The sequence below is a fragment of the Ursus arctos genome, unplaced genomic scaffold (assembly GCF_023065955.2).
Source record: "Ursus arctos isolate Adak ecotype North America unplaced genomic scaffold, UrsArc2.0 scaffold_24, whole genome shotgun sequence".
In the NCBI taxonomy this organism is placed as follows: Eukaryota; Metazoa; Chordata; class Mammalia; order Carnivora; family Ursidae; genus Ursus; species Ursus arctos.
The window spans coordinates 33,746,258-33,773,441 of NW_026622919.1; the positions used below are offsets into that span (position 1 = coordinate 33,746,258).

The 27,184-nt window shown below is 35.1% G+C and overlaps 1 protein-coding gene across 21 annotated transcripts in view; it reads right to left on the minus strand.

Annotated features, from left to right (window-relative positions):
• BCAS3 (BCAS3 microtubule associated cell migration factor) overlaps positions 1-27,184 on the minus strand; it is a 578,553-nt gene that overhangs the window by 300,359 nt on the left and 251,010 nt on the right. For 13 of the 21 annotated variants that reach the window (XR_008961213.1, XM_057317872.1, XM_057317866.1 and 10 more), the window contains 2 exons: positions 19,056-19,206; positions 6,237-6,281 (listed from right to left, as the gene is read on the minus strand). Coding sequence is in view for 20 of the 21 variants with exons in the window: in XM_057317872.1 (XP_057173855.1) it covers positions 6,237-6,281; positions 19,056-19,206 (196 nt within the window). In the remaining variant the exon portion in view is untranslated. The remainder of the gene's footprint in view (positions 1-6,236; positions 6,282-19,055; positions 19,207-27,184) is intronic. The other 8 variants (XM_057317873.1, XM_057317874.1, XM_057317870.1 and 5 more) reach the window with 1 other exon arrangement.

A 27,184-nucleotide genomic window follows, 5' to 3' on the forward strand; every position in this document is an offset into this window, starting at 1 on the left:
TTGTGCCAAATCTATGGTAATGCACATTGCCATATACGAAAAGGCCTCTTCTTTCCATCATTAACATTTCTTAATCACTTCACATCATTACCTATAAAAACCACACCCATGCCTAACATACCAACAACGGTCACAGACTTCCACTGACAGGGAATAAAGACATAGTTTAAAAAAAAAAAAGTTTCTGTGAGGAAATGAATCTGGTTCTACGAATAGTTTCACGTCTTCCTGGTTGCATCTGCCACAACTACAATAACCTACCACCAGAAAAGAAGACTTTCCCCACCCCCACCCCACCTACACCAGAACAAACACGCACCTTTCCTCGGTATCAGGGTAACCGCCATCAGATTATCCTTCCCGGTTATGATGCTCTCTGTTACAATACCTTAGAGTGTAAATTCTCCTTCAAAGCCTTTATTCCCACCACTGCACTGCTATCACTGAGCTAACAAGTTCCTATAACTAGCATCTTTTAGTTCCTTCGGTCATTTGTAACCCTTAGGAGTCTGGGGAGGTTGGAGAGAGAAGGAGAGAAAAAGCCATTCCAGAATTTGCTGAAAGGTGTTTCCAATTACGTAACTATGTGTTTTTACTAGAATTACCATCAGGGAACAATAATACTACAATGTACAAATAAGCTTCACAGGGACAAATTCAAAGCTCTTTGCAAATTACTGAATGCTATTTTTGTTTTTGTTTTTTTAAGGCACGTGGTAAGCAACGAGAGAGAAAACAGGTGGGTAGGACACTTCTACAGAGAGACTATGGCACATATAAAGTATGCCTCTTAAACAGACTTGAAAAACAGTTGCTATCAGGCAAGATAGTTACCTTGATAACACAGTAATAGAGTAGAAATATGGTAAGATATCAATTTAGTCTTTGGTCATGCAAAAATCTATTCTGTATGTGTTTATTAGCTTCTAGTCTAATCAATCAATATCAAAAGCTAAAACCTCTTACACTTCCATAATGCGACACATAACTCAGCTTCTGAACACACAACTAAAAAGCATCAACACAGTATTACTTTACACAAACTCACCATCTCCTGCAGAGAATAAGTATCTTATGATAAAAGTATGCTTAAAATTATGTAAAGAATGATCATTTTCATTTTTATATATTATTTCTTCTTTTTCCTCTGATGGGGCCTTAATAAATCACATTAGTAAAAGTTTGTTTTAAGTAAGTGATTAAGAGTTTTCATCCCCGGAGCACATGGGTGGCTCAATCTGTTAAGCGTCCTACTCTTGATTGTGGCTCAGGTCATGATCTCAGGGTTATGAGATTGAGCCCCACGTCGGCTCTGCGCTGGGTGTGGAGCCTGCTTGGGATTCTCTCTCTCCCTCTCTTTCTGCCCCCCCCCAAACAGGTTTCATCCCTGAGAATACCTTGCTGTTCTACGTGGTGTCGTGCTGTGTACTGGGGAGGGAGCATATTTGGTGAACGTACTCATAGCAAGTCATTTCTATCATCAACCTACATTTGGAATGACTGTGGTATTTAACAGAACAGAACAGAAGGATATGTGCATGTGTCTAGAAGACTTTCAGAAAAATTAAAAGGAGAAATAATCTAAAGAAAAGATTACTACTAATTAAGTATTTGTACCCAAGGGGAGAAAAATTTCACTTTGACTCACTTAGCCCTTTATCCTAAATTTTAAAAAGACTAACAAGGAATTTGGAATGGAGGAAGAATTGAACTTTTCCAAAATGACCCAGAATATTTCTATTGCAAAATAACCCTTTGTTGGCAGAAAGATAAAACACTGAAAAATGATCCATATGTGGAAGGAACAAAAGATAAAAGTACGAGCCCTGTAAATTATGTTCACTTCTGTACTGGTGACCCAATCGTTCTAGGAAAGCATTCCAATACTACCCTTTTTTTCTTTCTTCCTCTCAACAACTCCCTTTATCCTCCAAAAGGGGCTTAATCAATCCCATTACAAAACATTTTAAAAAGAATACCTGTGGGTGTTTGGAGGCCCTCCCCCATTTATTAATTAATTTATTAAATAGTCTGATATAAAAAATAAAATTTCAATGTATGCGGCGCCCGGAAATTCAGTTGTGTTGATCATGGTTTTAAAGAAGAACAAAACAAACTGATGGAGCTGACGGACTCCCTTCTACTGGAAACTCCTGCTTTACTCCCCTGAGCCCATCACAAATAGCCTTGCATTCAACAACGAAAAGCAGAATTTGGCTTAACTTGTGAGCAGTGTGTAAAAGAAAAATGGAACAAATTCAACCTCCACCCTATCAGGCAAAATAATGACCATAAAATATCATATTTTCTAAACTTGATACAAGAGAACAACATAACAAAAAGTAAAATAAAAAGTAATACAAAGAAACAAACAAAAAACCCAAAACAAATAAGGTACTAAATTAAAACTCAGGAGTTTCACTTTTTTTCACTCCTTTTGGGAGACCTAACCATCTAACCATAGCCTGAGAATCATTTTCACTGCCATCAGAAGTTCTGGGGACGTTAACATTATGACATCTTTCAAAATACTTACAAAGACTATTGAAGTTACCCATTGGCTTTAACTGTATTATGTAATCCAGTCAGATTAACATATTGAATTTCTCTTGCCTTTTTTTCTCTCCACACCCTACTGCAAAGAGAAAAAAAGCAAAACTCTAATAATATCTGTTTTAAAATTACAGAAAAAATTATGTCCATCTGGGTAAATCTACTATGTCTCACAGAATAGGACATAAGAGGGGTATCTGCACATGGCATGAAAAGCAGCAATGAGGTCCACTGCCTTGTTTAGAAGAACGCAAGCGTGGAAACAGCTAAACTGAGACAGAAGCACCGCTTCTTTCCTTCTCTAGAACCTAAGGGTACACTCAATATTCCACGTTAAATGTTAGACACAATATTGCTGTAAGAATTACAAGTGGTATAATATCTTTGTGTATAAGAAAAAAAACTTTTCTTTATATTCCTCACTGTGATTGAGCTTTTAAAAGGAATTTAGAAGTTGTCTCTCACTCTCAACTTTATTTTTCTAAGAGAAGAACAAGAGGGAAACTGAAAGTATTTTATTTTAAATAGATATTAACAATATACCTAAAATTATTCTATCACAAATTATTCTTAAAGATCTAACAGATTTATGTAAGCTTAACAAGTAAGATTCTCCTCTTTATATAAATCTTTTCTTTCAAAAATGAATTCATAATATTTTAAATATTCTCAAAAGAACAAGATTAGTTTAAATGAACTATTTACATATAAACTGAATGGTCTTGGCACTAATTAAAACTTTAAATATAATTTGATACGTAAGTTTTAATTCTTCTTTAAGATTAAGCTTATATAATACAAACACAGGTTATGAGTATGGGATATATTCAAATGGGCTACTTTTGTCTACACTATTATGTATATATTTTTTCTTTTGATAAGCAATTCAAAAATAGCAGTTTAAACATAATACTACATGTATGTGGGGAGCTCAATACTTATTACTTATTTGTAGTATTGAAAGCAAAATCCATTTTAAAAAATTCACAATGGCTATTTCTCTTAAAATTACTATATTAAAAAAGTATTATATGCGTGATTCTTTTGCAGTATTTTACAAAGTCATTCAAACTCAACTATCCTGCAGGATGCATAATCCCCAGAGTGTATAAAATGGCTAAAATGTTGAAGACGGTCTGTATAACTTTCCAACAAGCTCATTTTGTTATCAAAAGGAAAGACATTATTTTAAACTGACTCACTGCAACTGCATGAATTTAAACAAACCGGTTTATCAAAGAATGAAGAATTAGTAGAAATTGTGATCTACCAGAAGCAAAATCTTAGCTAAATACAAAGGTTACAGCTTGAAAGTAATAATAATAATAAAAAAAGTTGTATGAAATGTCCACTACATTTTAAGAGGAACTATAAAAATTTCATATTCTTCCAAAATACAAATATAACCCTGCAACTGGAAATACTATAAACATATTTATTTGGCATAGTGTTTTATTTCATAACGGTAAATAAAAGCGTTCTCAGGTTGAATGCTAAATATCATGGAAAAATAGCAAAAACTGTTAAAACAAAGACGCTCTTATAAACAAGAGAGGAGAAGTTGTCAAATTTATATTCATTTTGCTGCCTTAATTTGAGGTTTCATTAAGATCTTAATGGGAAAAACATGCACCACTAGTAAAGGAACGTATTTTAAAGGAGGATCTTTTAGGCTAGTATAAGTGACTAAAAACGAGTTTCTTGTGAGCTAACGATGGCATCAAACAGACCACAAAGCAGTCTTCTAAAAGACAGGCAATGATTTAAAAGTCGACTATATTTCATATATCCCTTTCTTTAATCTGGCTCTTTTAATCTTGTTTCAACCTCAAATCATTTCTGGTTGACAAGTGCTTTTGCTTAAATTTGAGGAGCACATAAGCTGTTGAAGGAATGGAGTTTTCTTATTTAACATACAACATTTGTTACTCCATCTTTACTTCTATGCTAAACCTTCAATCTCTATTAACGTACTAAAACTTTTTTCTTTGTACTTAGAGAATGAGAAATTTATCCTCTCTTAGAATTAGATGGGATCTAATTCTAAGTTTAGTCTGCAAAGAAATTTTGTCGTATGTTGAATCTGGCATTTAAAAACTGACTGTTCGTCTAAGCTTCAAAGTAAGATCCATGTATCTTGTTTGTTTGGGGAAGAAGTCTGGTTAACAAAAAGAATAAAGATTGACTTGCACGGAATTTTTACTCATTTATACCCTGAATTTCTTTAGAATAGTTTCACAATCTATGTCCTAATTGAGGCTGCTTTTCAAGGAGGAAGGAGGTTTTTATGATTTGCCGCCCTATTCTTACATGATAATGAAATTTTCAGATGTTCCTGTGGCAGATGACCACTGAAATTAGTTTGCATCACATTATTGTGTACCTTCAAGAACTAGTTCAGGTTTTTTGTTTTTGTTTTTTGTCCAGGAGGAAAACGGCTGGAAGGTTTTTTCCTAGGATAATGGGAGAGTATGAACAATTCCCAGTAGCAGTTACGAGAACTACACACACATGTGCAGAACTCTTTTAAGTATTCTGACGACACTTATAAAATTGATATACTTTACACTGCCCAAATTTCCTTTTGGCTCACTTAACTCTTAAAAATGAAAACAAAACAAAACAAAACAAAACACATGATCTAATTTTAAAAAGCTTCTTTTCAAAAATAGTATTTTCCCCTAAAACAAGAAATAGCAACAGAAGCATCTAACATTTACTGAGCTCTTACTATGTGCCAGGCACCGTTCTAAGCATTTTATATAGTCAGTTCATTTCATCCTCACAATGAACCTATGCTGTAAGTGCTACTGATAACTCCATTTAATAGATAAGGAAACCAAGAAACAGTAGGTGTTTAGAAAATTACGCAAGATCATATAGGGAGGAGTGTGTGAACTGGTGTTTAGGACCTTGATTGTCTGATTCTGGAGCCCTGACTCTGAGCCGTATGTTAAACATAACAGCTCCTAAATACATTCTACTTCACATCTTTGCATAAAAGTATCAAATATGCTCTGTTTCTTTTCCGTGACCATCACATCTAAGACTGACAAAATTGTATTTTATGCTTTGTAATATAAGAATTTACGAATTCTTACATAAATAAGTTATGGTGAATAGGTGCCAATAACTCAAAATAATAAATTATTTAGGAGTTCTTATGTGAAACACAAATGTCCTCTTCATGTAGATCCTTAAATACCTAACCTCTTCAAAACAGAACTAACTCTATTTCTTTGGTACCAAAGAAAATGCAATAAAAATTTATAGGGTATTTTTAGTAGATCTTAAATATATTTATATTTCAAAATAAATCGTATCTTTGAGTGTTCAGCACAATGTGTAGGGAGCTTTTTTGACTATCATACTCGAAGCTTTAAACTTGGGTATTAGCCTTGTCTTACACCCTAGCATTATGAGAGAATCCTTCTAATTTCTTATTTTTAAATATTAATCTGTGATTTTTTTTTTATTTGACTCTTCAAGAAATGAAGTGAAACCAAAAAACCTGCTCTTTTAAAGGTTAAATATCAACACTCATGTCCCATTCTACAAATTGTTCAGTAATTTGGTGCATCTATCTGTGATCAGGCCATGCAACTGAAAACAAAAGTATAAAACAGTTACTTTCTCAGAATACAGTAAATGAATTAGGCATGCGGGACTGAACTGGGACTCACCATGGAGCTTTTATGGAAAAACACCCCGCTCCAAACAGATAAGGCCTTCATGGAAAAGGGGGGAAAATGCACAAAAAATTAGAGGAAAACTCATTTCACATTAACAAATACATGTATATCATACTGTTATAGAGTATGGATAAAATAACTGAAAAAATTAGAAATCATTTGCAATTCTGCTGTAGATACTAACGAGTCTGATATACCCAATAAACAGAATGACGTGAAATAACAAGTCCCTTAATTTCCACTGGATTAGCGATTTCAAAATGCTCTCTTTCTCCCCCTTTTCTGGAGTACCCCTGTAGGGTTTCTAAAGTAAAATAAAATAAATTTCACTTCGGAGGCCCTTAAAACAAAGTACAGGTTATATGGAATAATCAGATGGAGAAAAGAGTGGGATCAGTAGCAACAGATGTGTGGGTGTAGGACACAACATGTTTAAAATCAGCTAGCGAGAACACAATAAAAAATTTGATAAGCATTATTCGCTCTTCATTGGTTGCAGCCTCAGAGCCACAGAAAGGAAGCACATCTTTTCCAAGCTACTTAAAGTACGTTGAACTGTGTATTGCTGGCCAAAGGATCAAACACCAAATAAAAGTAGTATGATTTATTTCCACGTAGGGTCACATTCCAGAAAGTCAGCATTTCTCTTAATAGTGATAGAGGTTGGCTTCTTCCACCTGGCCTGCTTTGGGCTAGGTTGGATACCGGAAATGACAGCCACCATTGCTTATTTTAAATACAACTGGAGATACAAAGTCAGACTTCGTGGTTACACGTATTTCTTATTAATATTCTGTTCACTGTCGTTTCAGACACGCTATGCATATTCGCACACAAAGAAGATGGGCTGATTTAATTATATCCCCAACCAAATGTTGCTAGAGTATCTCACATGTGGAAGTGAGACACAGATTGAGAAGGAAAGCACATTGGCAAAACCTGGGTATTTTCCTCTTCAACTTTGGGGCTAAAAACATTATAACAATAAAAATTCCTGCTATTTGATTAGCATTCATCTGCCAGTGGATTGAGTTTCACAAACGGAAATGTGGGTAAAATATTTTCACAACACAGAGCACAATTCTGAGGGCTGGGTGCACAGAAGAAACAAAGGAGGGAACAGAGAGGGAAGAAGGAGTTGGAAGAATTGAGATATTGAAAAAAAAAGAAAAGAAACATCAGAAATGGTGTCAGCGCAAAGCAAGGAAATCTCTCTCATAGTTCATACGACCACAATCAAAGATAGGATGTTGTTATCCACGTTAAAACGGTGGATGTTCAGACTTTTTTTAATCGTGACCCGTAGAAATACATTTTAAGGTGCAAGCTGGCGTATACATGAATACACATAAATTGAAACGATGATTTAATGAACATGGTTTTTGTCTGTCATCAACTTTACTATTTTCTATTTCAATGTATTATAAACATTAAAGCTGGGATTTCATTACAATGAAGATCACACATATTCTGGCGGGGTAGGTCTGAGCGGGGCCTGAGATTCTGTATTTCTAACAAGCTTCTAGCTCATGCCAAAGCTGCTTGTTTGCAGAACGAGTAGCAAAACTGCATTTTATTTCATTCTATTTCATTAATGACAAAAAAGTTAGTCACAATCCCCTTATCTGATTTCACGATTCACAAATTATATCAGGAACAAAGTGTTACCGGAGCTCACGCTGCACTCTGACGAACGCTGATTTAAATAACTGAGAGCACTCGAAGACTCTAATCTCAATAACACGATAATGCCATGCAGAAAGGATCAGAAAATGGAAGCTTCCATATGTTTCCATATGCCCACAAATGCTTCCGAAATGAAGAGGCTATTGTTGCCATACAGTACCCAACTTCCTTTAAGTTTCTTCATTAGGCAGGGCACACGAAATAGTCAAACAGTTCAAATGATTCTGACACAGGCGCTGACCATCTGGAACATCTAGACATGAGTGGCTCTTCAGTGTATATTATGTCAACACTGAACAGTCTCCCATCTCATTCCAAATATCAGACTGCAGCTTATTTGTTGTAAAACATTTGAAAGTTTTATCTTCATCCTTTATGCCTTAAAAGGCTTCTCTACTGATCCCCAAAACCAACCAAACAAAAATGAAACAAAACCTTCACGTTTCTACGTTTCAAAAGACCAGCTGATGTTCCTTACCTATAGCGCCAGTAAATACCCTTTTCTAGGTTAAGGTTTCCTTATGTATCAAAAGGAAACATGTATTTGCCAAACAAATTACACACAAGCTTATAAAAAAAAGTCCTAGATTTTCCTTTCTAGGCAATAGCAACGAAAGATTTCAACAGCCATCTCCTTCCCCACAATCCTAAAATGCACAGTGAACTCTCCAGACACTGTAGTAGACAGACCTACACTAAGCAGCAGCCTTGTCAGATTTAAAGACAATACAGTTCTCACTGTTCATAACGTAACCCAATTGCGTGAGTTAAAAGTAGCCCTTCTTCGATCAAATAAGGATCAACTGGCTAACATAGCTCAAGGAGAAAACAGAGGGCGGGGAGAAACTGAATGAGGACCCGCTTTAGTATACACTTGGCATGTTCCCAATCTCCACTTACCCACTTCTTACCCACCCCTACAAACTGGACCTCTGCCACATACATGTAAAAGAAGAGCCACAAACTCCAAAGAATTAGAGTGACTGACGTAATTACTGACTTTGTATGGGTAGTGTCAGCTGTTCTTTTGAAATGTGCCTGCTTCATCTTTCCTCAGTAGCAAAAGAATGAAAATATAAAGTCACAAAGGACAGGCCTATGATCCAGCTGTCTTCACCTATGATTTCCCTCCCCCTTTAAAATCCCAGTTATAGTTTTATATGAGGGTAGTTAGAAGGAGGAAGACAGTATGTGAGTGGGAGTGTATGTTGAATTAAAATAGTCTGTGTTAACATATGCAACTCAAATTATGATGTTCAGATATTAAGAATTTCTGTGTTTTCTAAACACTATTAAGTTTCAGCAGGTTTAACAATCCTTCCATACAAAACCTATTCGCTCTGCCACAATTATATTCTTTTTGAGCTGAATCCTGACTGAAAAACATCAGGACTGGCCAAGAGATTAAAAATCCAGAAATATTTTTTATAGACTTATTTATAGTGCAACGTGAAACGACTTGACCATTAGTTCTCAACGGGTTTCTTCTGGAGATTCTCAGAAGACAAGAAGGAATTGTGTTTTATATCATAACAGTAATGCCATGTAAGTTTTTAAACACTGATTCATTTTGTTGAATGCCACATAATACCACAAAAGCTTTGTTCTTACTAGCTGAATGGAAGGCAAACGTGAAGATTTTTTAAATGCAAGGAAAAAGTAAAACTAGATTTGATTTTGAATGTGCTAAAGTTTTCTCTAACCCGACCCTAGTGCTAAAAGGTATAAATGATTAGGCTTAATCATCTTCAGTGTTAAAGAACTAGCTGAACTCTAAGAGAAAAATTCTATGAACATACTCCGAAAGTCCTGTTTTTCAATTGATCATGTCTCATGAGAATTCAGACTCTATCACATAACAGACATCAGAATGAGCCCATATTTACTAGGAACACCTATATACCAACAAACTGGACAATCTAGATGAAAAGGAAAAAATTCTTAGAAACACAAATTACCAAGACTGAATAACAAAGAAATAGAAAATCTAAACAGACCAATTAATAGTAAGAAGATTGAATCAGAAATCAAAAATCCCCCAATGAAGAAAAGCTAAGGACCAGATGGCTTTACTGGATTCACTAGCAAATTTTACCAAACTTTTAAGGAATTAACACCAATCCTTAAACTCTTCCAAAAAAGCAGAGGATGGAACACTCCCAAACTCATTTTGTGAGGCCAGCATAATCCTGATACCAAAACCAGAAAATGACACCACTAGAAAAGAAAACTACAGGCCAATATCCCTAATGAATATAAGATGGAAAAATTCTCAAGAAAACACTAGCAAACCCAATTCAGCAGCACATGAGAAAGGATCATTCACAACGATCAAGTGAGATTCATCCTGGGGATGTAAGGATGGCTCAACGTAACACAAATCAATCAATTTGATACATCACTTAGTAGAATGAAAAAAGTCACCTGATCGTCTAACTGACACAGGAGAACCATTTGACAAAATTCAACATCAATTCATGATTAAAAACTCTTAACAAGTTAGGCACAGAAGGAACATATCTTAACACACTAAATGCAAGCACAGCTAACATCACACTCAATGGTGAAAAGTTGAAAGCCTTTCCTCTAAGATCAGGAACAAGACAATGTTCCTATCTTACCACTCTTTTTCAATATAGTACTGGAAGTCCTAGCTAGAGCAATCAGGGAAGAAAAAAAAAATAAAAGGTATCAGAGTTGGAAAGAAAAGAAGTAAAACTGTCTCTGTTTGCAGATGACATAATTTTATTTATAGAAAATCCTAAAGATTCAACCAAAAAACTGTTAGATCTAATCAATGAATTCAGTAAAGTTATGGGATATAAAATTAACATACAAAAATCAGTAGTGTTTCTATATACTAACAACAAATTTTCTGAAAAAGAAACAAGGGGATCAATCCCACTTATAATAGCATCAAAAACAATAAAACACTTAGGAATAAATATAACTAACAAGATGAAAGATCTCTACTCTGAAAGCTATAAGACACTGATGAATGAAATCAAGAAAGTACACAAATAAATGGAAAGGGATCCTGTGGTCGTGGATTGTAAGAATTAATGTTAAAATGTCAATACCACCAAAAGCTATCTATAGATTCCATGCAATCCCTATCAAGATTCCAATGGCATTTTTTACAGAAGTAGAAAAAAACTTCCCTAAAGTTTATATGGAATCACAAAAGACCCTAAATAGTCAAAGAAATTCTAAGAAAGGAGAACAAAAGCAAGAGGCATTGTATTTCCTGACTTCAAGTTATACTATAAAGCTATAGTCATCAAAACAGTATGGAATTGGCATGAAAACAAATAGACTAATGGAACAGAATCGCAGGTGAACATGGTCCGCTAATATTTGACAAGGGAACCAAGAATACTCAATGGAAAAAAGACAGTCTCTTCAAGAAATGGTGCTGGGATAATTGGATATTCACATGTAACAAATGAAACTGGGCCCATATCTTACACCACTCACAAAAATTAACTCAAGATGGATCAAAGACTTAAATGTAAGACCTGAAACCATGAAGCTTCTAGAAGAAAACAACAGGAACAAAAGCTCCTTGACATAGGTCTTAGTAATAATTTTTAAAATATGACACCTAAAGTACAAGCAACTAAATTAAAAATAAAGTAAAAAGCTTCTGCACTGCAAAAGAAACCATCAACAAAGTGAAAAAACAACCTACAGAATGGGAAAAAATATTTGCAAACCATCTATCTGATAAGGGGTTAATATCCAAAAATATAAAGAACACATGCACTCAATGACAAAAAACCACCCAATTTCAAAATGGGCAAATGACTTGAATAAACATTTTCCCATATAAGAGATATAAAAGGCCAATAGGTTCATGAAAAGGTCTCAACATCAGTAGTGATTAGGGAAATGCAAATGAAAAGCACAATGGGTTACTGCCTCATATCTGTTAGCATGGCCATCATCAAAAAGACAAGACATAACAATGCTGTCGTAGATGTGAAGAAAAGGGAACCCTTCCGTATTGTTGGTCAGGCTACAATTTGGTGCAGCCGCTATGGAAAACAGTAGGGAGGATCTTCAAAAAATTAAAAACAGAACTACCCTATGATCCAGCAATTCCACTTTTGGGAATATAGCCAAAGGAAATAAAAACACAAACACAAGAAGATATGCACCCCCATGTTCATAGCATTATTTACCACAGCCAGGACATGGAAACAACCTGAGTGTCCACTGATGGACTATGGATAAAAATGTCGTGATATATATATCACACACACACACACACACACACACACACACACACATACACACACACATACACACATACACACACACACACATATATACCCACCCCCCCACACACACACATACATACATGCAGTGGAATATTATCCAGCCATAAAAAATTGAAGAAATCGACCATTTGAAACAACATGGAAAGACCCTGAAGGCAATATGCTAAGTGAAATATATCAAAGAAAGACAAATACTATATGATCTTATTTTTATGTGGAATCTTAAACAAACTCATAAAAAAAGAGATCACACTTGTGGTCACCAGATGCACAGGGTGGGAGAAGGGGGAACTGGAGGAAGCTGTCAAAGGGACACACTTCCAGTTATAGGATAAATTAGTACTAGAGATGTGATGTACCACATGATGACTACAGCTAACCCTGCTGTGCTGTAAAGAGAGTAAACCCTAGGAGTTCTCATCACAAGGAAAAAGTGTTTTTCCTTTTTTCTTTTCTTCTTTCTTTTCTTTTTACTGTATCAATAGAAGACGGATGTTAGCTGAACTATTTTGGTAATCATTCCACAACATATGCAAACCAAACCATCACGTTACACACCTTAAACTTTTATAGTAATATGTCAATTATTTCTCAATAATACTGAAAAAGGAATAAGCCCATATAAATATCAAATGTACTAAACACCAAAAAAATAGAGAAAATGCTATACAACACTATGTGTAAAATTGTAAAGTAAAACCATATTCTCTACCAATATATTCCAGGAACTTTAATGACTGCCACATTCTATGGACCCCCCTCCTCATAAGTAGCTACTGAAATGGACACACAATTCCCACATGCATGCGAGCAAATTAGTCCTTGTGTCATTTTTTCAAGTGTTATGTTAAAGTTTCCATTCATTTAATTTTAATCACTCCCTACTAAAGAGATCTATAGCACTGCTGGCTTTCAAATTAGTGATCTGTAGGGAAAACAGAAGCTGAAACAGAGAGCTACACTGCCTAATTTGAGAAATACTCAACATGCAAATTTAAATTACAAACTCAAGATTTTCATTAGAAAAACATTAGATAGGGGTGCCTGGGTGGCACAGCGGTTGAGCGTCTGCCTTCGGCTCATGGCCTGATCCTGGCGTTATGGGATCGAGCCCCACATCAGGCTCCTCCCCTAGGAGCCTGCTTCTTCCTCTCCCACTCCCCCTGCTTGTGTTCCCTCTCTCACTGGCTGTCTCTATCTCTGTCGAATAAATAAATTAAAAAAAAAAAATCTTAAAAAAAAAAAGAAAGAAAAACATTAGATAATGTTCAAATTCTGCCAGACGTTGCAGAAAAGAGACTAGAGTAGCACAGACTGTCAAATTTCTGTATAAAGTTAAACCTGCTGATTTTAAATAGTGGCCTTCATTCAAAAACCACAAAGTCCACAGGTTTATGGAAAGTGGAACAAACATATGCAAGTAAACATATGCAAACCATAGGTGGACTTTAAGTACTCTACCGATGGAGCCCAAAAATTGTAAACTCAAACTGTGTTAAGTATATTGTACATGCAGATTTATCCATATCCATTCTAATGAAAGTGCTCTGTCCATTATTTTATATCTGGGACCAAAGATTTATAGCTTAGCTATCCAAAACTAACACCTATACAAGCCAGGGCTGGGAAGTGGAGAATTATGATCTACTACTGTATCTGGCGAGTCTTTCTCCAAATCTTTGCCATTTAATTCTCAGAACTTCCCCTACAAGGTTTGGGGCTCAGGCCAAACTGTGTAGATAAGCCAAGGTAGACCTAGCTGAATTAGAAGAAGAAGGAGTAGACTTCTCTTTAAGACCTACTATATGCCGATGTCATTTACTGATTTAGCAAGCTCTACAGCAAATTTGGTCTACAAATTTCAAGTAGAGACAATCAAATAAATGCTATCAAATATTTCCATTTCTAAGTAAAAACAATCATCTCTGTTTTCCTAATGAAGCTCTTGTTCAGCACTGGCCTAGGACTCAACAGTGCATGAGGCTTAGAAATTAGGTAATTAGGCCTGGTAGGAACTCATACAATGTACAGCTGAAAGATCTTAATCCATACATATAAACTTGTATTCTTCAGGTAAGGCAGCTTACCTAGGACACACTGGTAATAGATAGCAGAACCAAATGAGAAGTCAGGGCATCAGATTTCTAAGTCGATAACCTTCCCCTACGTGACCTAACCTATTTCTACAGAGTTGGGCCCAAGGTTCCTGACACCCACTTCAAATTGCTCCCAAAGAAATTAATAAATCTAAAGATGGGAAGAGGGAAAAGGAACAGAAGCTGTTCTACTTAAGAAAAAGGAAACTTATGAAAGACAAAAAATCATCTTGTGTTTACTTCACTAAAAATGGTCAGTTAGTTAAGAGCAAGGAAGTGACTTCATTACCAATGTATGCATTTTTCACTCCCATGAAATTACTCTGATTTGTTTTTGAAATTTACTGCTCTCTCTGCCTAAAAAATGAGGTGTCTATATTAATAACTTTAGATTTAATGTACATAAAATTAAGCATACTGATGAAGAATCATCTACTTAGTAAAATTTTACATAGGAAGCATTCAAAAAATTTTTTATCACTTCCTTGATTCATTAATTCAACCAAACATCCATGAAATGCTGCTTAACAAATCCCTACTATAAATACTTAACACTCCAAAATAATGAGCAATTCCTTAGCACCCAGTTTCACTTTACTAGATGAGACCTATTCTTATGTACAGAAAATAAAAACATGATGGAGGTCTTTCCAATCCTCCAGTCTTAGACTGGAAGAATTTGGACTCTGTTTGAATGAGTGATTGTTGAACCAAATGATTTCCAGCACTTCTTTTGCCTTCCTCGGTGTATACTGTAGTCAGGTTAAGCAACAGCTGTTGCCAAAATAGGCCTTATTTCCTCCAAGTGCTGCTTCAAGGTACAGAACATGAAGGTGTAAATACATCTGTCTTCTGCCATTTGCAGTTCTACTGGCCTTGTGCGTATCTTGGAGTAAGGCAGATGGTCCCTGACACTGCACAGGCTTCCAGGGATGTATATTTCCAAAAATAAGAAGGCAGATGTAAAATATGGTAAGCACACGTTTTATCCCCTTGAGGTTTGAACTGAGGCTTCTGTCTCAATTTAAATATTTAAATACAGGATCTTAGGCAACCCTTAGAAATCTCTGTGCTAGAAATACAACTTTTTATGCTTATTTTGACTTTATGCGAAATATCTAGGACATGGAATAAATAAATGCTGATCTAACTGAGGTAGGTATATAATTTTATTAGATACATTATCAGGTATATTGGAAGTAGTCACAGAGCTTACAAGTCTATAAATGAGTCAGCTCTGTGTTCTATTTCTACATAATCCATTTTAAATACTTCCTATTAATTTTATTTTCTAAATGCTAGCAAAGGCAGGTCATAGAAGCAAAGTTAGAGTAAACTGCAATTTCCAGAATGAAGAGAGCCTGGAAAATGAGAAGCCCATTTGCTCATCACTTGGGTGACCTTAATATGGCAATCAAAATTCTCAGTAAATAACATTTAATGGAATTAATGCAAATTAGCTAACTGCAGATTGAGAACTGGTCACAGTAAAAAAATTTAATAAAAATGAAATAAATATAGCCTTTAAAATCTAATGGGATGAAATCTAATGACATGAAATGTATGGGATTTGGTTCAAATCTCAGCATATATCAAAAACAGAAATTAAAGGAACATATCTTGTTCTCATAAAACAAATATTACTTTTGGTAAGGCAAAATACATGTATTTCCATGAAAATGCTCAATTTTAAGATAATAAAACCACAAATTGTATTCTGAAAATTCTATGACCAAATGTTGGGGTGACTTAAAGTAAAAGAATTGTAAGGAAAGTCCACTATCTCAATTTCTGGATATAATCAACAAACCCGTCAGAAAGTGGCTTAGGAGTACGAAGTCTTGTAATCTAGCAACAGCCAACCACAAAGTTCTTAATCCTATTATCAAAGTGTTTATAGGTCACGGTGATCTGTTGATAGGGAGCAAGAGAAAGAATAGAGGGAGGAATGGGAAAAAAAGAACTGTAGGTGGGGAGGGGAAAAACAGCAGGTGGGGTAATCTGTGGTGCACTAAGGGCTCTGCCACAAGTAGAGAACTCATTACAGACAACAATTACATCAAAAAAAAAAAATAGTGAATGTTAAAATCTCTTCCTTTCATAACTATACTATGGTTATAGAAGAGACTATCCTTGCCTTTAGAATTTATATACTGAAATCTGTAGGAATAAGAAGTTACTAAGTCGACAAATTACTTTGAAACAATTTAAGAAAAATATGGTGTGTGTGTGTGTGTGTGTGTGTGTTCTGTAACTGCATGCACGTGTGGGCAGAGTGAGAAAACGTGAATAATAAGGCAAATAAGTTAGACTGCTAACATTAAGGAAATCTGGGTATACAGGAATTCCCTTTACTGGTCTTATAACTTTTTTTGTAAATCTGAATCTATGTGAAAATTTTAAAAATGACAAACCAAGTATTCATTGTGGGACAAATATTATTCTCTTTAAACACTTCAGTACAGGACATGCTAAAAAGAATTCAAAAACTCAGCAAAAACAAAATGGTCTGAGAACTGAGATAAGAAGCCAAGTCAACAATGGGATATGTATATCTTGAACTAATATTAATTTCAAAGTACGTAACTCAAATTCACATAATTCATTTAATTAATAAATAATTACCAAATTGTCTATAACGAGGCATAACATACGTACTCTAGAAATCAAGGAATTGTGACTTTAAAAAAAAAAAGGAAACAATTTATCTAAGTTCATGAAGTATGGAGCAAAAAGAGACACCAGATGATTAATAGTTTCTGCCCATTTAAGGGCAGAGAGAGTAGCAAAGAGAGAGTGTGAAAGAGTGAGAGACTTTATCTTTTTATTGTGGCAAATTTCAAGTATATACAAAAGTAGACTTAGTTTCCTCTCCTCCCCACAAATATAGTGAATTAAACGTTAACATCATAGGAATTCATTCATAGAACTTCAGTCACTACCTTAGATGTATATATATCTATATAGATACATATATATGGAAAAGTTTATTTGAAAAAGAGAGCCAATTCTTTGCATTATAAAAACAGCATAGCTCTAAGTTTTAAAAACGATCAACACCAGAAACAAAGCTAGAATTAAATTCAAGAAGAACAAAAAAATAAATATAAATAAATAGATAGATAGATAGATAAATAAATAAATAAAATTCAAGGACAATTTTGAGTATTTTTTCACCTAGATTCAGGAAACACACATAAAAACTCATAAGTACTTTGCAGAATTGTACAATGCTCAGTTGAATCAAGAAGGTACAATTAGATACTGACGTCTATGACTAAAAAAATATGATTCAAGATTTATCCAATTTTTATTTGATTCTACAACCTAAAAAGTAACAGCATACAAAGAAAAAATGAGCTAACTGTAAATGTAAGTTCATAACCTCTTTCCTATTCATAGCTACCTTACTTATTTTAAAATAAAGAAACTAAGAGGAAAGGGAAGTCAAAATTCTACTTAAATTACTGAACATAAAGAGTTAAAAAGCTGAAATCAACTTAAAATAAAAGGAATACAGGCCAAATGATCTATATCATAACATGTCTGATTTGGGGGCTAGGTTTGCGCTATTTTTCCTTCCCCCCACCCTTAACATGCCACAAACTCAATTTTATTTCCGCATTCAGCAGTAAGATCATTTTGTATAACAAATTCCACTCCACTAGGTAGAGGGTCCATTTCTGTGCTACGGTGGAATCTGGTGCTCAAAAGCCTTATCCCTGAGAATGAGTATTTCTTCTCACAAAAGTGACTTCTACAAACACTTTACCACCCAGCACAAAAATATTAAGACCTTTTGATATAGCAGCCAAATAATTTACTCTATTTCTTTTGTTGGAAAGACCCTGAAGACTGTTTGAAACCAGGGTTGGGTTTTCTCTGGACTACCCGAATACAGAATTTAAGACAGTTGTTTCATTTCAAATCAGGTTAAACCTCAGGACTGCTGATTGATGAAATCCGTAATGTGCCTATAGACATATATATTTTCTGGTACGAAATGGAATTTCAGAGTCATCACACGATTGATCATCTAATGATATCTTAGATACAGCACTTTATTTTCAGGAACCCAAAGAAGTGATAATTTTATATTCCTAACCAGTAGTAATTAAAATTTTTTTTAAAATAGCTAAAATAAGCACAGACACATCAAGTGAGTCATCAAATGTCTTTGAGGATGTTAACGACCGATCATGAGTGAAGCCCAAATCTTAGGACTCCGGCTTTTGAAAACTACCCATCACATCACATTGTCCTGACACTAATGACAGACCGTTATATGTAAATTATACCACAATATAGGTGTTTGGGTTTTTTTAAGTATTAGAAACACAGTCGTCATCTGAAGTTCTTTCCTTAGTAGTTGGGCCAGTTAAAATTTGGGAGTCGTTACAAATCCAGATTATGTCCACAAAAGCAAGAAACTGAAACTGTACTTTCAGACAAAGCCACAAGGCAGCAAGTGTAAGACTGAGAAGATGGGTCTGGTTTTTATTAGCCAATACTAGTTTTCACAACTTGTCACTGCTTTGTTTTGCTATGGATGTACGTGTACATGTTTGAATGTAAGGATGTTGGCACATGTTCTATACTTTGTACTTAATCTGCTGCCATTAAGTTTCATGTGGGCTGGAAATGAAGAGCATAATTAAACCACCCAAAGGAAATGTATGTTTTATTTTTATGTATCCAATCCTCTGAAACAGTTATCTAAAAAAGTATCAAGGCTAAGGCCTTACCCTGTTCGTTTGGTGATGGTCCCCAACGTCATTGGCTGCTTGATTTGTGCAAGAGGCATCAGTACCATCAAGCTGGGGAGAGGAGAGAGCCGGGGGTTGCCAGGGTTGTTGTTGGCAAAATTATTGTAGGAGTCTTGGCTGTTTAGTTTCCCTACAAAGAGAAAAACAAAGAAAAGCATCACCACAGGACATCTCCTTCACGGATGGAGTTTGCACTCACCCCACTAGTCATTTAAGAAAGTTATCAAAGGCAGAATTGATTTGAAAAGAATCCTGGTTATATGGATGGGGAAAAAAAAAAACACAGGATACTGTTAAAACCAAGAGTGACTTGATTATAAACAGAGACTGTAGTCTTTGGGGATAGAGGAATGGAGGATACAGAATTGGATAGATGTTAAATGGTCATACAAATAATTAGTATAAAATTTAATTATAATTTTATGATGTTATGAAAAAATATAGGATAGCAAAAGAAAATAAAACAGGAAGACGTAAAGTAGTCTAGAGGAGGCATGGAGCATTTCTCTGAACAAGCTTGAGAGTAAGTGGGTAGAAGATTCCAGCCACAGCAGCCTGTGAAGTCTAGGAGGGTGAAAGAAACGTGAGTCATGAGTCTCCAAAGGCAGTGGCGTGAGAGACACCAGATGAGACTAACAAAGTCATTGGCAAAAACATCACCTTCTTCCCAATATCTACCACTCTCCACCATATAATTTAAAAACACCAAATCAACATTTCCCTTTAATGTTGGGCATTAATATAAAAAATAAAAAGAGTCATAATGGCTCACTAATAACCAGGAAAAACAAACTCATCTGTGAAATAAAATCTGATCCACAGAGGGAATAGTTACTCTCGCTCACTAGGAAGCCAAACTCCTCCTATGTACTTATCTTTTCTCCCTCTCCATGGTTTCGTATTTTCCAGACCGTCCTATAAATGAAATCACAGAGTATGGAGCTTATGGGGTCCAGGTCCTTTCACTTGCCAATAAGCATCTGAGATTCATCCACTCTATATTCTCCCAAAAGTATCAACAGATCTTTCCCTTTTATTCTTGAGTATGATCCTATTACATGGAACTACTCCAGTCTGTTTATCTAGTTACTGGTAAAAGGACATTTGTTTCCAGCTTTTGGCTATGATGAATAAAGGTGCTATAAACATTTATGTACAGGTTTTGTATGAATATAAATTTCCTTTTTGGAAAAATAATCTAGGAATGGAACTGCTGGTCATAGTAAATGAATGCTTGCATAGACATCATAATTGTACGTTTTAAGGTTATTAAGGAAATGCCAGTTTGACAAAGTGGCTGAACCATTTCGCATTCTCATCAGTGAAGTATGATAATTCCAGATCTTCCATAGCCTCACCAGCATTTGGTATCATCACTCTTTTTTATTTTAGCTCTTCTGGCTTTTCTTCAGATTTCTCTAATGCACAGTAATGTTTAGCACTTTCTTTGTGCATGCACTCATTTGTCATCCGTATTTCTTTTTTGATAACGTGCTCAAATCTTTTGCCTATTTTAAAAACTGGGTCAATATTTTTTGCTGAGATATAATTCATACATTGTGAAAGTCGCTGTTGTAAAGCGTACAATTCTGTGTTTAGTATATTCGACAGAGTAGCACAACCATGACCACTATCTCATTTCAGAACATTTTCATCACCCACAAAGAAAGCCCAGACCCATTAGCAATCACTCCTCCTTTGGCCCACCCCTCAGCCTTTGACAACCAGAACCTCCTTTCTGTTTCTATGGATTTGCCTATTCTGGCTACTTCATAAATGGAATCATACAATGTGGCCTTTTGTGACTGATTCTTTCACGTAGTATCTTTTCAAGGTTCCTCTATGTTGTGCCATACATCAGGAGTTCATTGTTTTTTAATAACCAAATAGCATTCCACTGCATGGATATACCACATTTTATTTGTCCTTTTTTTAGTTTATGAATATTTGAGTTGTTTCCACTTTTAGGCTATTATGACTAACGTGTCTATGAACGTAACAAAGTATACAGGTTTTTATGGAGACATGTGTTTTCAGTTTTCTTGGGTATACACACCTAGGAATGGAATTGTTAGGTCTATATTTAACATTGTGAGGAACTGCCAACCTGTGGTTGCACCAATGTATGAGGGCTCCAACTTCTCCACATCTCCAACAGTCCTTGCTATTGTCTCTTTTATTTCAGCCATCCTAGTGGGTACGAAGTGGTGTCTTGTTGTGGTTTTGATTTGCGTTTCCCTAATTACTAAGGATGTTAAGCATCTTTCTCACATGCGTTTCGGTAATTTGTAGATCTTCCCTGGAGAAACGTCTAATCCAAAACATTTGCCCATTTAAAATCTGGATCGTCTTTTTATTGTTCAGTCATAAGCGTTAATCATATTCTCTGGATACTAGTTCCTTGTCAAATATATGATTTATAAATATTTTTCTCCCATTCCATATGCTGTCTTCTCACTTTCTTCATGGTGTGCTTTGAAGCATAAAAGTTTTTAATTTTCATAGAGTCTACTGTACCTATTTTTTTCTTTAGTTATTTTTGCTTTGTTCTCAGATCTAAGAAATCATTGCCGAATGCAAGGACACAAAGATTTATGCCTATGTTTTCTTCTAAGAGTTTTATATTTTCAGCTCTGACATTTAGGTCTCTGATCCATTTTGAATTAATTATTATAAATGGTGTGAGGTAGAGGTTCAGCAGAAGTTCAATACCATTTTCTTCAATGTTGGATATCCACTTGTTCCAGCACCATTTGTTGAAAAGACTATCCTCTCCTACCTCAGGGGGTTGTCCCAGCACCCTTGTCAAAAATCAAGTGGCTACAAATGTATGGAATTATTTATAGATCTTACTCTCACATTTTAGAAGTTCTTTATATATTCTGGATATAAGCGTTTTGGAAGATATACAATTTTCAAATATTTTCTATCACCCTGTAACTTGTCTTCTCATTCTCTCACAGATCTTTCAACAAGCGAAAGATTTTTTCTCCATAAAGTCCACTTCATGAATTTGTTTTGTACATGTGTTGAACTGATGAACTATTTGCCTAACCCAAGGTCAAAAAATTCAATCTAAAAATTTTTAAGTTTTATATTTTATAGTCATATATATGATTTGTATCATTTATATTATATGATACCGTTAACTTTCTGTGAGGTATGAAATGTGTTCTTTACATAATAATGAAATGAAACAAATGAAAGCGAAGAAAACAAAATCTCCAAATTTAAGTGAAGTTTATCACAACTTTACAAGTAAAGGTTTAGGATTTTTTTTTCTGTTTATTTTTTAATCAATGCCCTCACAATATTACTGGTAATGTCTATTATTCCAATATCATGATAACTGAAGCCTGAGGCAAGGCAGGATCTATGATCCCTGTAATTTTTTCTATTTAACTGATATGTTGGCCAAATGACAAATTTTGACCTACATTTTGTTGAGCTGAAGTGTTATGCCAATCTGTAGTGCTTTCTTAACACAAACAGAAATTACATATAGTTAATGTAAAAATGAGAGACCAGCATATCAAAAGGGAACATACTCTATTTTGGAGCAGAACACCCACTTGGACATTCGTTATTTCTGTATTATTTGGTGTCACCACCTTGTGGCCTACAGCTACAAAATTCAAGCAAGTTACAAATCTCACAGGGAGTAGGGTATGAAATATAAAGGCAGAAATTATAATTACATTATCCAACTCCACTTCAGGTACAAGCCACATGGAATTAGAAATTTTAGGTCATTTTCCTAGTTTTTCTGAATTTCCCTGTTTCGAAATGCTGTTATCTTGGGAATTAGATTCCTAAATAATTCATAACTTCTAAAATAGACATTACACAAACATCTGCTCAAATACACACAGAACTCACAACAGATGATATTTTAATTTTCAAAACTCTGAGAACCCCTGTTCAGTCACCTTTTTTCAAGGAAGAATAATAATTGTGAAGCATCTTTTTAACAGTAAATAATGGTTTTTCAGACGGGCTAAATAGAGAAAAATCACATTGAATTTCTTTTCTTTTTCAAGATAGCTGGTTTGATGCCCTTCTTCAATGGGTCACTATGTCCAACAAAACTTGCTGCTTGCACCTATAGCTTGTCATTATCTGCAAAAATGCCAGTAGGATTTTGATTGGGACTGCAACGAGTCTGCAGATCAGCCGCAGAACTATGCCCATCTTAACAGTATTAAGTCTTCCAAGCCAAGAACATGAGATGTTTTTTCATTTATGTAGGTATTCTTTCACTTCTTTGCACATTATTTTGCAGATTTCAGTGTACAAGTTTTATACGTCTTTGGTTAAATTTATTCCTATTTGTTTGATGCGACTTGTAAAAATAATTTTCTTAATTGCACTTTTCAGATTGTTCGTTGTCAATGTAGAGAACTACGATTAATTTTTGTACACCGATCTCGTATCCTATAACCTTGCTGAACTTGCTTATCTCAGTTTTTTTGTGGATTCCTTAGGATTTTCTACTACATGATCATGTCATCCCCAAAGAAAGTTTTGCTTCTTCCTTTCCAGTCCAGATGACTTCTATTTCTTTTGTTGCCTAAAAGCCCTGGTTACAACTGCCAGTAAAATATTGAATAGAAGTGGCAACAGTAGACTATGATTCATTTTGAGTTAATTTTTGTATATGGACTGAGGTATGAGTTGAGGCTCACTGCTTTGAAATTGGATGTCTACTTGTTTCATCACCATTAAAAAGATGGTCCTTTCTCCATTGAATTGCCTTTTCATCTTTGTCAAAAATCAACTGACCACGTCTGTGTGGATCTATTTCTAGATTTTGTTCCATTGATCCATGTGTCTATCCTTTCACCAATTCCACACTTTCTTTATTACTGTAGCTCTATAGTGATTCTTAGTAATTCATGCACTTACACAGAAACTTTAAAATTTCCACACTTTCCATGTTATAAAAATGACTCCACTGTTTATAATTCAACATCTCTTCCATACAGAAAACACCTGATTGACCCAATGTTATTTTCAAATCATTGTTCTTGACTTCTTATAAAAGTTACCTGTCTTGGTTCTGTGGTTAACAATAATATGGTATTTTATAAATAACAGTAACAGTAAACACACACCTTTTTTTTTTTTACTAATTTGAATTGAAGAAACAAATTTATATAAAAAAATAAAACAATACTCCTCAAAAGAGCCTAATGAATATCTTATTTCTAAATGACATCCTAAAAGACATTTACTTTTTTTCTAAGTTTTTATTTAAATGCCTGTTAGTTAGCATATAGCGTAATATTAGTTTCAGGTGTACAATGTAGTGATTCAGTACTTCCGCACAGCACCCAGTGCTCATCACAAGCGCCCTCCTATCACCTATTTAACCATCCCCCCCCACCCTCCCTCTGGTAACCATCAGTTTATTCTCTACAGTTAAAAGTCTGTTTCTTAGTTTGCCTCTTTCTCTTTTCTCTTCCCTTTGCTCATTTGTATTGTTTCTTAAATTCCATATATGAATGAAATCATAGGATATGATTTCTCTTACTGAGAGAGAGATTTTGTTTAGCATAATACTCTTTAGCACCATGCATGTGGCTGCAAAGACAAGATTGCATTATTTTTTATGGCTGGGTAATAGTCCATTGTATATATATCACATCTTTTTTATTATTTTTTTATTATGTTCAGTTAGCCAGCATATAGTACGTCATTAGTTTTTGATGTAGTGTTCAATGATTGATCTTCTTTATGCATTCATCAATTGATGGACACTTGGGCTGTCCCCATAATTTGGCTATTGTAGATAATGCTGCTATAGACATCAGGGTGCATGTATCCCTTTGAACTAGTTATTTTTGTATTCTTTGGGTAAATACCTAGTAATGTGATTACTGGATTGTAGGGTGGTTCTATTTTTAACTTCTGAGAAACCTCCATACTGTTTTCCAGAATGGCTGCATCAGTTTACATTCCCACCAACAGTGCAAGCGGATTCCCCTTTCTCCACATCCTCATCAATACCTGTTGTCTCTTGGGGTATTGATTTTAGCCATTCTAACAAGTGTGAAGTGATATCTCATTGTAGTTCTGGTTTGTATTTCCCTGATGATGACTGATGTTGAGCATCTTTTCATGTGTCTGTTGTCCATCTGTATTTCTTGTTTGGAAAAATGTCTATTCATGTCTTCTGGCCATTTTTAAATTGGATTATTTGGGTTTTGGGTGCTACATTTCATAAGTTCTTCATAGATTTTGGATACTAACCCTTTATCATATATGTCATTTACAAATATCTTCTCCCATTCTGTAGGTTGCCTTTTAGTTTTGCTGATTGTTTCCTTTGCTGTGCAGAAGCTGTTTATTTTGGTGTAGTTCTAATAGTTCATTTTTTGCTTTTGTTTCCCTCACCTCAGGAGACACACCTAGAAAGAAGTTGCTATGGCTGATGTCAAAGAAGTTACTGCCTGCGTTCTCTGAAAGACACTCATTTTAAAACAGCATAGATTTAGTATAGAGGGAAAACTACCACACTGTAGCTAATGGTAGCTTCAGAGGTAACAGAAAGGTAAGAAGCTCTTTTTAAAAAATCATTACAAGATGAAGGTATCTTCAGAGTTAGCATAATGGCTTAACCAAGTGTGACGTTTTTGGGGAACACAAATCTATGGAATAATCAAGTTAAACACTTGATGTCTCTTCAGCAAAATAAGATAAGAAATGCACACAAGGGGTGCCTGGGTGGCTCAGTCGTTAAGCATCTGCCTTTGGCTGAGGGCGTGATCCCGGCGTTCTGGGATCGAGCCCCACGTCAGGCTCCTCCACTGGGAGCCTGCTTCTTCCTCTCCCACTCCCCCTGCTTGTGTTCCCTCTCTCGCTGGCTGTCTCTCTCTCTGTCAAATAGATAAATAAAATCTTTAAAAAAAAAAATAAATGCACACAAATACTTATCTCTCTGCCTCCCCAATTTCCAAATCAGAATTCACACTGAAGTTAACTGAAGTGACCCACACCTACTATAGGGATAATAAAAGACAACATTCAGAATGTACATAAGATGCTTTAAGCCATTGAATAAATTACACAATAATATCTACACTCACACAACACAGAACATTACAGGTAATATGAAAAGTGGAATCCCATTACACTATTTGATATTTGTAGAGGAATAACAGGAAAGTATTTTTATAGTTAAATCATTCAAAATGATTTATTATGCCACTCTTTAAACCAGTGTAGATGTGAACAGATGCAAGATTCACCATTAGACAACCATAGTAATACTACTTTGAATCTGAAATCAGACTGCAGCATTAAAATGTCACAAGTCAAGGACTGTTTATAACACACACATTTCACAACTAATAGTCAGATATTTGTTGAGTAACTTAGCCCAAGATTACATGCTGTGAAGACTGCATTCCTTGTTATCACGAAGCTCATGAAACAGGAATAATTGAAATGCTAACTGCCTAGTACTAAAAGATAAGTACAAATGGGATCAACTATTTGGAGAAGGGATCATGGAGCAGATGGGACATAACCTAGGCTTCGAAAGACACACAAAATATGGATACGAGTAGAAGAGAAGAAATATTCTGAGCACGCAGGATAACATAAATAGAGTATAAAGGGATGCCACATTTGTGAGCAATAGTGAGGAATCTCTAACTAGAAGAGAAGATTATGATGGAAAGCAGTAGGAAGATAAAATGATTTCAGTTTTAAAAGAATTTTTTAATTGAGCCAAAGGAACAGGAGCTTAAGGTAAATTCTTCAGCAAGGGAACAGTACAGGTTTTGAGATCACTGAACTTTATGGATAGGATGAGTGGTCTAGAAAAATGAAGTGATTCACTGAGAAGCTCCAAATCTTATGATTTAGTTAGCCATAACTTAAACCTTTAAATGGCCCACCAGGATGAAGGGCAACCTCCAAAGAACATACAAGGTGCTTCAGACCTATTCCTCTCAGCCCCCTACTATATTGTCAAGCAACACCCAAGTTTGCGGGGATTTACTCTCGGTGTCTCCAACACCCAGCCCATCTGAAAGAGTAAAGTAAGTTGGGTAGATTTATGTTCATGTAGGGGTATCATCTGTTTTATATTTTATTGGACA